The sequence below is a fragment of the Zootoca vivipara genome, chromosome 15 (genome assembly GCF_963506605.1).
Source record: "Zootoca vivipara chromosome 15, rZooViv1.1, whole genome shotgun sequence".
Taxonomy (NCBI): Eukaryota; Metazoa; Chordata; class Lepidosauria; order Squamata; family Lacertidae; genus Zootoca; species Zootoca vivipara.
In genome coordinates, this window is record NC_083290.1 from 32,271,733 (window position 1) to 32,283,865 (window position 12,133).

Here is a 12,133-nt window from a genome sequence, read left to right on the forward strand (position 1 = left end):
AAACACCGCAAACCCAGAAATGAGTGTTCTAGTTTGCTAATGTTCTTTGGAACCTGAACGTCTGACACTACTTCCGATTGGCTGCAGGAGCTATATGCAGCCAATCGGAATCCGCACCTTGGTTTCCGAATGTTTTGGAAGTCGAACAGACTTCTGGAACCAATTCCGTTCAACTTTCGAGGTACCACTGTACTGTCAAAATCAAAGGCAACGAGGGGCCTGAAGACTAATGATGTAGAGGAAATGTTGATCATAGTTAGCTCAAAACAGAATAAACAGAAGGGCCACACAAGATAGGAAGAAGTGAAACCTGCAAGGTACTCCTGATTGCTTAACCGTAAGTGGACAATATGTCTGCACCAGGCCCCAAAATAAAGTTTAAGGCGTTAACTCCTTAAACACCTCCTTGAGATAGCCAAACATTACCTTCAAGCTTTGAAAGCTTGGCACCCGGTGAGCCAGCTTGGGCCAGACTTTATTCTGGAAGAACTCATGATCTACTTCCAGGTCCTGGATATCTGGCTCTTCCTCCTAAGAAGAAAGCACAAGCAGCTGAATTCTGGGCACCAGAAAATTACAATCATGGCAGTTGAAAAACTTGTTTGCATTTTGAACCTCCCTAGAAAAGTGCAGCCACAGGGCAGATAGGAACTCAAAGGCAGTAGCCAAGTCCCAAACTCCAGCATGCTCAGGTAGGCTTTGGGTAGATTTCAGCTGTCAGTGTGGAGCAGCGAATAGCATTGAGCTTTGACCAGGACAGATATGGATTGAAATCCCTGTTGAACCGCAATGCTTATTCAGTTCTTACCCATCGTTCTGCCCGGACACTGAGATCCAGCACCGAGAGCCTTCTGTTGGTTCCCCCACTGCGAGAAGTGAAGTTACAGGGAACCAGGCAGAGGGCCTTCTCGGTAATGGCGCCTGCCCTGTGGAACGCCCTCCCATCAGATGTCAAAGAAATAAACAACTATCGGACTTTTAGAAGACATCTGAAGGCAGCCATGTTTAGGGAAGCTTTTAATATTTGATGAATCATTGTATTTTAATATTCTGCTGGAAGCAGCCCGGGGTGGCTAGGGAAACCCAGCCAGATATAAATAAACTATTGTTGTTGTTGTTATTATTATTATTATTATTATTATTATTATTATTATTATTATTATGCCACTAACTCAAAGCCTAGCCTTCATCGGAATGGTGGTGGAGAGAAGTGACAACATGTGTCAAGTCATCCAGAGCTCTTTAGAGAAAAAGAGTGATAAAGACTTAATCAAATTTTAGATGCTAATCAAATGATAAACAATATGGTCAGTATTCCAGTGGTCCCATTCCACTACTGCAAGACTTGTGCTAGCACAACAGAGCTTTCCCATAATAAATCAATTCCCCTTGCAGTGTTCTTACAGGAAGACATCCTTACATGCGAGTTAACATGTGCACCATCAGAAACACCCAGAGCTCTTCCTCTCTGGGGAGCTGGTGTCCCTGCAGTGGCTTCCTAAGAGTCAGCTCCCAATAAAATAATGGTAAACTCACTTCCGCAGGGCTTAAGCCTCCAAGGTAGTTGCCACCCATGCCTTCCCTCCGGAAGTAAGCTCCTGTGGTGTCGATTAGCATAGGACACTCCAAGCCAGGTCCATCAGGGCAGTGCCAGACATAGACATACCTAGCAGAACAAGGACAAAGAGAAAATAACTCCTGCATTTAATTAAGACTGAAATACTAGATCTCCATGCAACCAAAGAGGGATAAAGAGTAGCTACAGAGCATGACACATGGGCTTGGACATTGAAATTACAATAGGCTAGGTAAGAGCTGGCTTTCATTTCATTTCTTCTTATTAAATTTCTATACCATCCTCCATCCAAGGATCACAGGATGTTTTACAATATGAAAACACAAAAATGCAGACCGTAATAACAAAAAAACCCAGTTTAAAAGCCCATAGATTGTTGAATTAGCCTGGGAGAAGAGGAATACTTTTTGCCTGATGCATTCCACAAATAGAAAGGAATCTCAGCAAAGACCCGTTCTTCATGTTATCCACCTCTGGACCTCTTGTGGAAGAGGCACACAAAGAAGAGCCTCAGATGATGATTGCTAAAGCTGCCTTAGAAACAAAGCTATCAATCCTTCTGGCCTGGCACTGTTTAGTTCAATTAGGAGCAAATCTCAGGCAAAGGCCTCTTTTCCAGCTCTGCAAGCAAAGATCCTTTCAACTGGAAAATCCGGGACTGAGCAAGGGAAATCTTGCATACAAGGCTCTTGGTATGGTTCATCACACACACCACACACACACACACACACACACACACAGAGAGAGAGAGAGAGAGAGAGAGAGAGAGAGAGAGAGAGAGAGAGACAGACAGACAGACAGACAGACTCTGAGATTTAAGGGTGAAATATGAAAGAAGGCAGGTGTTCTAGGAAAAGTTACCAATTCCAGTTATCTATGTTTTACTAGCAAAGTTTAAATAAGAAGGAGCAGTAAGTATCTAACCATTTGGATCAGGGGCAGGGAAGCTGTGGCCCCACCAGATGTTGATGGACTACAACCGATCTGCAGAGATTTAGATCTCCGATTTAGAAAAATAAGTAGTGTAGGTCTATCATGTGTGGCAACAGAGGAACAGGACAAAAACTTTGGCCCTAACTTCAAAGTGAATCATGCTGGCAGCCCTCACAAATCTGAGCTTCACAACATATGGTTACCATTTAACAGGATTTAATAGGTATTTAACATATGGACTACAAAGCGGCATAAATACTATGTTTAACCATACCTTTTCTTGGGCTCCACAGGAAGCCTGATGCCCAGCATTGAGTCTGGCCTCCCAGTTCCAATGCCAGCCATCTCTGCCACTCTGCCTGACCAAGCTCCTGCTGCATTCACTACAAAACCACATTCTATTTGGGTGGATTCTATACTGTCGGGCATCTGGACCTAGAGGATAACACAGTAGGGAGGACCTGGTAACTGTTTCATTAGGCAAGCAAATACCCTCTCTGATACGGGTTTTCCAGATGACAATGGAGAATACAAAAGCAAGAAGGAAAAAAGCCAGAGAGATGTCATAGGATCTATGACCAAGCATTTGCTGTATCGTGGAAGCAACCGAGAGCTTTCTGATTTACTTCTTGTTCCATTACAAAAAAAGTTGGGATTTCCTGTCTAGTTGCTATTGTGCATTCCACCTCCTTTTCATGTCACACACAAGCCTGGCAAAGTACACCCCAGGGGACATGCCAGAAAACTCCACAGAACACTGCCAGGCATTGTTGGCATCCATGTATACCTTCAGTACATTTGCATGGCAGTCTTAAACTGAGCTAACATTGGAGCCACGTTTTTTTTTTGGGGGGGGGGGAGAGTGCAGACTATTGAACACATACCTGTATCTTGGATTGGCTTTTCCTTTAGGCTAGTGGAGCAAGGCTGGGGAACCTGTGGACCTTCAGATGTTGCTGGACTGTAACTCCAATCACCTGCAACCACCAGCAACCAACATCTGGCAAGCCACAGGTTCCTTAGCCCTGTAACAGAGCCAGGGGAAGCAGGTGGCACTGCAGCATGGGATAGACAAGGAGGCATGAAAGCCTGAAATCACATCAAAGCCCCATTTCTATCCCTTCTACTGCCCAGTACAATACTTGCCCTTGAACAATTGTTAATATGTAATACTGCCTTCTAGGAAGTCAATTGCCCCAAGCCTGCCTACTTTATCTGTTCTGTCAAAAGTTCAAGGGCAGATCATACTGTACTACAGCTCCTTTTAGTTTTGTAAGTTCTCGTTAGCTCTGCAAAACTACAGAAGAACCTCATAGGAACAGGAGTTTTGAGAGGCCCTCACATCAAACATAAATGATAAGTAGAAAAGACTACAACCTAAAAATAGAGACCATGAACGTATTTTTGTAACCCAATAAAACCTTTAATAAAAATTATATATATATTTTATTTTATTTTTTAAAAATGAGGGCTTTCTGTGAGCTTCTCCTTGGAACCTTCTACTCAGAACATCTTGCCCTACTTTTAACTGAAGTAGTTCAAATAATGACTTACATTAACACCCTTGATACGGGAGAAATTAATACGATCCCCCTCATGCGTCACCAGTTCTTCAGTATACAAGTTGAAAGCTGGGGAAGAGGGAAAGGAACATACAGAAGCAACTTTGCTTTGGCTCAACTTTGAAATCTAGGACTTGGAAGAATGATGTCTTCCAATCCCATGGGTAAAATATTTGAAACATTTTTGTAGCCCCCCCCCCCCAACGACTTCATTCAGATTTCAGGATGGTATATGGCAGCTGTGTGTAACCTTTGGTCCTCCAGATGTTACTGGACTGCAGATCCCATCAACCGCAGCAAGCATGGCCAATGGCTAGGGATAATGGGAGTTGTAGTTCAGCAATATTTGGAGAGCCAAAGACTCCCCACACCTAGTATACAGCATAAAACAAATATAAAAAACAGTAAAACCTTTAATTTTAAAATGGACTAATACTTGCTCAGTTTAATCATTACAATCTACAGAACTATCTGGTAAATAATAATGTTTCTGCCTGGTGCTTAAACGATACGGTTGGAGGGGGGCATTCCACTGCTCCTGCAGCCAATTGGAAGCTGCACCTTGGTTTCTGAATGGTTTCGGGAGTCAAATGGACTCCCAGAACGCATTCTGTTTAAGAACCAAGGTAAGACTGTACTGAATAGGGTTTCTGCCCCCTGGTGCCAGGAGGCTGAGCTGCTCAACACAATTCAGTGCTAATGATGGCATGTGCTTGCAATAGCAAGTGGGGGGGACGGACTCACATGTCACTTCGCCGCGGCTTTGGTAGACGCCCAACGATATTGCTTTGTTCCGGAAAGCGTTGAGTAGAGTCCAGGGGTCAAACCACCCCTCATTTTCCAAGCCTTAAGAAGACAAAACAGAGAATGCAAGAAAGACAATCTAGTTTAGAATTACAATGCCATGACAATTATTCTGCAGCCATACTCTGAACATTTCTGAATAGCACTCTTGGTTAGCTAAGAACAATTGATCTTTCCCAACAGGCAAACTCAGTAAAAAAAAACCCAGAACAAAACAGAACCCCACCCTGCAACCCTGCAACATTTCTTGTACAGTCAAACCTCTGTCGTTGAACGTAATCCATTCCGGAAGACAATTTGACTTCGACAACTGAGGCGTGGCTTGAGAGCTTCTTGCACTCAAGTGGAAGCCCCATTGGACATTTGAGTTCCGAGGAACGTTTGAAAACCAGGGCATTTACTTCCGGGTTTTCGGCATTAGGGAACCGTAATGTTTGAAAACAGAGCTGTTTGAGAACCAAGGTTTGACTGTAACAAGTAACCTCCATCGTACTTTGCCAAACAGCTAGCAGTGTCAGGAGAGGCAGATTGGTCCAGGTTTGCTCTTATCTGCAGCTTTGTCTCAGCTTTCAGTGGTTTAATTGCCTTTGCAGCCATTGGATAGATGTGTGAATAAAAGCACATCTTATGAAAATGTATTTTTTCTTTAAAATTATTGAATAAATGAGATAATTATGCTTATATCCATGGGTTGTGCCATTTTGCCCTGACATAGGATTCTCCAACATTTGACTATGGATCTGAGAATGCAGCTCCAGATGGGGCAGGGGTTGAAGGACTAGGACTGGACTAGCTATTCATGAAGAAGCTGTTAGGAGAAAATAGAAGAAATGGGGGCTTGTTCATTCGAGAGTCCCCGTAACTTAAGCATACAAAAAAGAAGAACAGAGCATTCTGATTTTAAACTGTTTACTTGAGATAGCAGTGCTATTAATCTTTAGGAAAGATGGAGATTTAGCAGTCTAGTACCAATGGAAGCCAAAGCTACGCCATCTGTATTCAACCACGGATACTTCTTTTTCAGTTGTGCTGGTGACAGTAGTGAGATCTCTGCTCCTTCCTTCCTGAAAAAAGCAAGCAAACAAACCATGAAAGAACTCTCATCAGAATGCACAAGATGGGAAAGAACATTTTGTCAATTTAAAAGTTGCTCTAATAAAGGCAGGAAGGGGCAATTTATGTTATTATTTTTAAAGTCAAAAAGTCTACTTTCCCCCAAAAATATTAATTTTCAAATAATCTGTGTGAGCAAATAGGTAAAATTACCACAGGTGATCTCAATGCTGGGGGAAGAAAACCACTATGGCTTTACAAGAACATAACATTCTCATTCATACCTCATACATACATACATGCCTATCACTGTTTCTTCTCCCTAAGCACCTTTCACCAAAAGGATCCTCAGAACCCCATACCTTTGAATTCCAACATTCTCCTCCAGCACAGCAGCTCCATCCTCTGAAGCCAGGAAGAGATAGCCCGATGGGTTAAACTGAATATCTATGGGTGGCTGCGTGACAACACCAAGGTATTGCTGGAACAAAAAGATAATCTGTTTACATTTCAAGGATTGCTGTCTTCAGGATGGGATGAAGTGGGAAAATTACAGGAATACATATCACTGCTATAGCTCTTTTCTTGAGAGTTTAAAGAGCTTTATGGTCACTGTAGCCCTTACACAGCAATGCATTATTTTTATCCCCATATTCTAGATGAGAAGCTGTGGGGGAGGGGGGCAATGGCTTACCTAGGACTACCTGATCAATTCATGGCAAAGAAAATATCTGAACTCTTAAAAGTGTGATTCCAAGCATGTTTACTAAAAAATAAGTCAGAGAGAGTTTTTTCTTCTTATTCAAAGCATTTGTACTCTGCTCGTCAACGGGACATTCTCTAATAAGTGTGCTGAGGACTGCATACTTGACCATTATGATATGCCAACTCTTAGCATATCTCAAGCATGGTGGTGTTTCCTGCTTGGCAGGGGGTTGGACTGGATGGCCCTTGTGGTCTCTTTCAACTCTATGATTCTATGATTCAAGCACACATGATGTAACAATGACTGGAGGATTTAAGAGAAAAATAATAGACAAAAGAAACAATCCATGTATGTATATGGGGCGATAAATTAAAACCGAGAAGCTTCAAGAATGTCACTTATGTCCAAAATTCCCAAGATTATATAAACAGAAATGTACAACTTTAACTTCTGATCTAGAAAGTGTACAGTGCATGGGTACTGGGTAAGCAAACTAAGGCCCGGGGGCCGGATTTGGCCCACAGATGGTCCGGGAATCAGCATGATTTTACATGAGTAGAATGTGTGTTTTTATTTAAAATGCATTTCTGGGTTATTTGTGGGGCATAGGAATTCGTTCTTCGCCCCCCCCCCAATAGTCCACCCCCCAAGGTCTGAGGGACAGTGGACCGGCCCCCTGCTGAAAAAGATTGCTGACCCCTGGTATAGTATACCCTACAGCACTCTTAATGGAGTTAAGACCAAATCAGGAAGAAATACCAGTATTTTCTGAGTGAAGAGCTTGCTACTGGGATGCCAATTGATAGATTCAGTATCTGTATGTGGATGCTAGGGTGACTAACTTATTAGGACAAAAGCAGTGGTGCAAACTGCACAGTGGTTATTTAATGCATTTAAGCACTCTGTAGATATCTAATTAGTTGCACATTGTCCTATTTTGTCTCCTTAAAGATGGCCCGATGGCCCATTTGCCTGTTCCAGAGGTTGCAAGGCAGGCCAGTGACAGAAGCAAGAGTGAGACTCCTCCACTTCAGCATTCCCACAAACACCCAGACATCATGACATACGTTGATGGTGCGGAGGAAGTTTGCTGAAAACTGGCTCATCTTGATATTCTCTGGCATTGAATACTGCTGCCGTATTCCCCCCGCAGAGAGTACTGTAGATGCTTTGGAATACTGCAAAGAAGCAAAAGAGAAAATGATGCTGTCACGTAGCTCCATAGTCAAATTCCCTCTCCCAGAAACATTTCAGAAATGTAAAGAACAGCAAGAAAATAAAAGGCAACTGGGGAAGAGATTCCCTGGCAGGACAAAATGGTGAATGCCCATTTATCCCTGTTGCAGCATTATCAATCTGCAATTCAATAGGTCACCTACTATTTCTACATTTAACATAATGAACGGCCGCCCTGATTACTTATTACTTTTTTATCCTGCCCTGGCTCCAAGAAGTACAGGGCAGAATGCACAGTTCTCTCTCCCTGCCCTTCTGTGAGGCAGGTGAAGGTGAGAATGTGTGGTTGGCTTTGAGTCACGCTTGATGGCTGAGTAGAGATTTGAAGCAGGTCTCCATCGGCCAAGTCTGACACTAAGTACTACAGCACACCTTCAGCAATGCACTTTAATGCAATTCATCTTTCTGGAAGGGACCTGAATACAGTCAATGACCATTTTGTGCGGGTGTTCTGTCCCTGTTGGTGGAGGGGGTATAAGAGCCCTCTTGCCCCCTTCCACACCAATTCCTCCCTATTTGTGACGTTGTCCTGTCACTTCCGGGTCTGTCACCATGCATGTCTTTTGGATGCACATTAATCACTTGTTGCCTCTATTGCACAAAGCAAACCCGACACTTAACAAACTTGATGTTTGAAACCGTTCCCCAAGCCCCCCATTATTGATCTCAGATGGTAAATGACCGTCATGTCTTTCTCCAACACCACTACTCGATAGGCATTTCTCTGTGGTTCTTTCATCTTCAGCCAGAAGGCAATAGACCAGCCTATTACTCCACCCCCAACGATGACCACATCAGCATGATCAGGAGGTAAACCTTCGGTAACATGCCCGGGCTGCCAGTCACTGCCGGGAAGGAAGTCTTTCATCTTCTTGTAGGCATTGATGACTCCCTTCTGCATATCTGAAAGAAGCCAAAAATAATACCATGCAGTTAGTGTTCAGCAGACTCAGTTGAGAAAAAAGCCACCACCTTATTGCTACCAAACGTGTCCAATATATCAAGTTTGGAGAAAGCAGAATCGAGCATTTCATGAATCTCAACCCTTATGGTAGAAAGGTATGCTTGAAAGGCTTGGCAATTCTCAGATTCAGACAGATGTCAAATCCACGCTGTGCACTATTTTAACAGTAATGGCTTCGCCCAAAGAATGCTCAGCTCTGTAGTTTGCGAAGGGTGCTTCAACTCTGTGAGGAATCTCCTAACCACTCTCACTCAATGAACTGCAGTTTCCAGGATTCTTTGCGGGAAGTCATGATTGTTAAAGTGGCATGCTACTGCTTTAACTGTATGGCGTGGCTGAGAACAGAATGGTTGAATGTGTTTCCCAGTGGCTTCAAAGCCTCAGCCTCAATGCTCCATATAACTTATTCCCTTTCCCCCACAAGATACAGTGGTACCTCATGTTGCGAACGGAATGTTCCGGCAGCCCGTTCGCAACATGAAAAAGCCGCCAATATGAAGCACTGCACCTGTGCACGCATGTGACACAATGTGGTGCTTCTGCGCATGTGCAAAGGGCGATTTAGTGCTTCTGTGCATGTGCGCAGGTCACGGACGCACCAAACCAGGAAGTAACCCATTCTGGGACTTCCGGGTTCAGTGCGTCCATAACCTGAAAAGACGCAACATGAAGCAGACGTATCCTGAGGTATGACTGCACGTAGATTTATGAAGAGAGAAAGAACATCCATGTTCTCCACAACAATTTACGCAGGTTGTAGAAAGCAGCTTTTCATGTTAAAAAATAAAAGCAAAGTTACGATGGCTTTTCTGTTTATAGAACACATCATAGCTCTAATTTAAACCATACTGATTGAAACAACTAAACAGTTACCGGGTATCAGTCTTCGTAATGAAAAGCCTTTCAGGTGCCCTTTGCACTTTATGCACCAACAGTTGTACTCCTGGCATTTCTAATTTCAGCAACACAACCAGCAGTTCAACCGTTAGGTTCAAATTGCTGTTTGCGTTGCTTAAATTTTTACCTTGAGATGCCAGGCATGAGCCAGGACTACAATTATTGGTGCATGACATACCGTACAAAGGGCATCTAAAAGGTTTGCCTTCATGAAGACTGATAACTGTTTGGTTGTTTCAATTATTATGGTAACAATTAGAGCTATGTTTTGCTCTAAAAATGAAACGGCCATCATAATTTTTTTAATGACCTATTTGTAAAAGTATACTCTGCTAATGAGGCAGTCTTTTTTTTGAAGACTAGTAATTATTTTAAATACAAAAAACTTACAAAAATGCAGGTACGTGGTATTACCTTGGAATATGTGTTTTCCTGCTCACTAAGGCTGAAATGCTAAGCAGCATACCAGGGAGGTAAACTCCATTGAACAAAGTGGAATTTATTTCTGAAGAAGCATGGACAGAATTGTGCTACATTGCTTTTACTTTTGGATTCACATTACATACTTACTGAATTCATTACTGTCATTTTATAGGTTCAAACCAAAGAAACATGTGATAGTTATTGTACAATGCACTATATCTTTTATTCAATTAAATAAGGAAATAACAGACTTCAACCTCCTCACTTGTAGTTATCAAGTGTCGTGAGACACACTTAAGAGCAACTGAAGCAGCCCACTTTTTAAAGTACTTACGGTACATTAAAAATAATTGAAACAAAATAAAATTTTCCTTCCAGTAGCACCTTAGAGATCAACTAAGTTTGTCATTGGTATGAGCTTTCGTGTGCATGCACACTTCTTCATATTTGAAGTATGCATGCACACGAAAGCTCATACCAATGACAAACGTACTGGTAGTTGGTCTCTAAGGTGCTACTGGAAGGAATTTTTTTTATTTTGTTTCGACTATACCAGACCAACACGGCTACTTACCTGTAATTAAAAATAATGTAATTATGTGTTGTTTGCAAAAAGGAATCAGGAATCATCTAAAAAAGGCATGAAGAGTCTCCCACTTCAGAACTCTTCTGTTAAGATGCACACTGCACAGATTTTAGTCAGTTAAATCATTCAATTAATCAAATTTGATTTTAATAAGCTGACAATTATTTCCAAGTACTTGCATTAATCATAATTTTTTTTAAAAAAAAATTCTGTATGCACAGGTATGTAGATTTCAGCCAATCGGCCATCAAGTCAGTCAATTAATTAAACAAGGCACACCTGTAACGGGGATTAAAAACTGTCCCTTTTTTTTAAACAAACACTTAAAAAAATTACTTTAAGTTCTATTTAATTAACATCCACTACCAAAGAGATCTTAGCCAATCAACCATTCCAATAAAGTAGGAAGGATTGGATGAAAATGCCAATACCAACCCACTCGTCTTTAATTCGATTTTTACTTTTCATCGAGAGACTCTCAGCCCTAGATTATCCTCATGACAACCCCGCGAGGTAGGCCAGGCCGAGAGAAGCCACCCCCGCCTGATTCGCACCTTGGACGGGGTCGTAAAGCCGGGGCTCCCCTGTACGAAACGGCCGGCGAGGCTCCGCCGGGCTCGCTGAGGGACTTGCCGCCCCTAGCAGAGGACGCAGCCTGCCCAGCAGCCTCCGCCCGCGGATCATGCTGCCGAATCTACTCCCCTCAGGTCGACTGAGACAAGCCCGCGCGGACACCGAGACGCCCTCTTTTTACCTCACCGCCTCCTTTTTTAACGCGTCACAGCAAACGCCCCGCCCCCTGTCTGCCCTGATAGGACCTGTTGGGTTCAGAGTCCGGGAAGCACCGCCCACTCCGTGGGGGACCTCCACCCCTTCTCAACTGGCCAATAGAGGGCCTCCTTCTTTGCCCCGCCTCGCTAAAACCCGCCGGGGTCAGAACATCGTAAGCACCGCCCACTCTTCAAATAAGTCCCCGCCTACTTTCCTCCGTCCTTGACCAATCCGCCGCCGCGATGCAATCCCCACCTCCTCCTCCTCCACAACCAATCCTGTCTCTCCTCATGACAGGCCATCCTTAGTTTTGACGTGGCCCTTCCATACTCACCCACCGGAAGCTCTTATCACCTAAGAGCCAGTCGGCTCGGCTCTTCTCGTTCCCGCCCCTTCCGCCGTCAGTGTTGTGTCAGACACAAGCGCGTCGTGCCTCATCATCGCAATCCCCTCTTGGGTTTTAGACTACTGTAGGTACTGTCTCTATGTTGCGACAACCTTATTAAAAGTTGTTGTTTTAAAGCACATTTGCTTCGACCACTCTATTGTTTTGCTACGTCTATGGTCCTCGCTTCCTTTTCCGGAAGCGAGGCCCAATCGCTCTCCCCCTTTCTCCCCTTGT

At 43.3% G+C, this 12,133-nt stretch overlaps 1 protein-coding gene across 2 annotated transcripts in view; it reads right to left on the minus strand.

Moving 5' to 3' along the window:
• The window catches only part of FOXRED1 (FAD dependent oxidoreductase domain containing 1), a 14,250-nt gene extending 2,385 nt beyond the window's left edge, over nt 1-11,865 (minus strand). The window contains exons 1-10 of one of the 2 annotated variants that reach the window (XM_060268369.1): nt 11,846-11,865; nt 8,553-8,773; nt 7,702-7,812; nt 6,291-6,409; nt 5,845-5,939; nt 4,816-4,917; nt 4,064-4,140; nt 2,784-2,944; nt 1,537-1,666; nt 427-531 (exon numbers count right to left, since the gene is read on the minus strand). In XM_060268369.1, the coding sequence (XP_060124352.1) occupies nt 427-531; nt 1,537-1,666; nt 2,784-2,944; nt 4,064-4,140; nt 4,816-4,917; nt 5,845-5,939; nt 6,291-6,409; nt 7,702-7,812; nt 8,553-8,771 (1,119 nt within the window). In that variant the 5' untranslated portion in view covers nt 8,772-8,773; nt 11,846-11,865. Of the gene's footprint in view, nt 1-426; nt 532-1,536; nt 1,667-2,783; nt 2,945-4,063; nt 4,141-4,815; nt 4,918-5,844; nt 5,940-6,290; nt 6,410-7,701; nt 7,813-8,552; nt 8,774-11,294; nt 11,495-11,845 lie in introns of those variants that run through there. The other variant, XM_035139240.2, reaches the window with a different exon arrangement.
• Between the last annotated feature and the right edge of the window lie 268 nt (nt 11,866-12,133).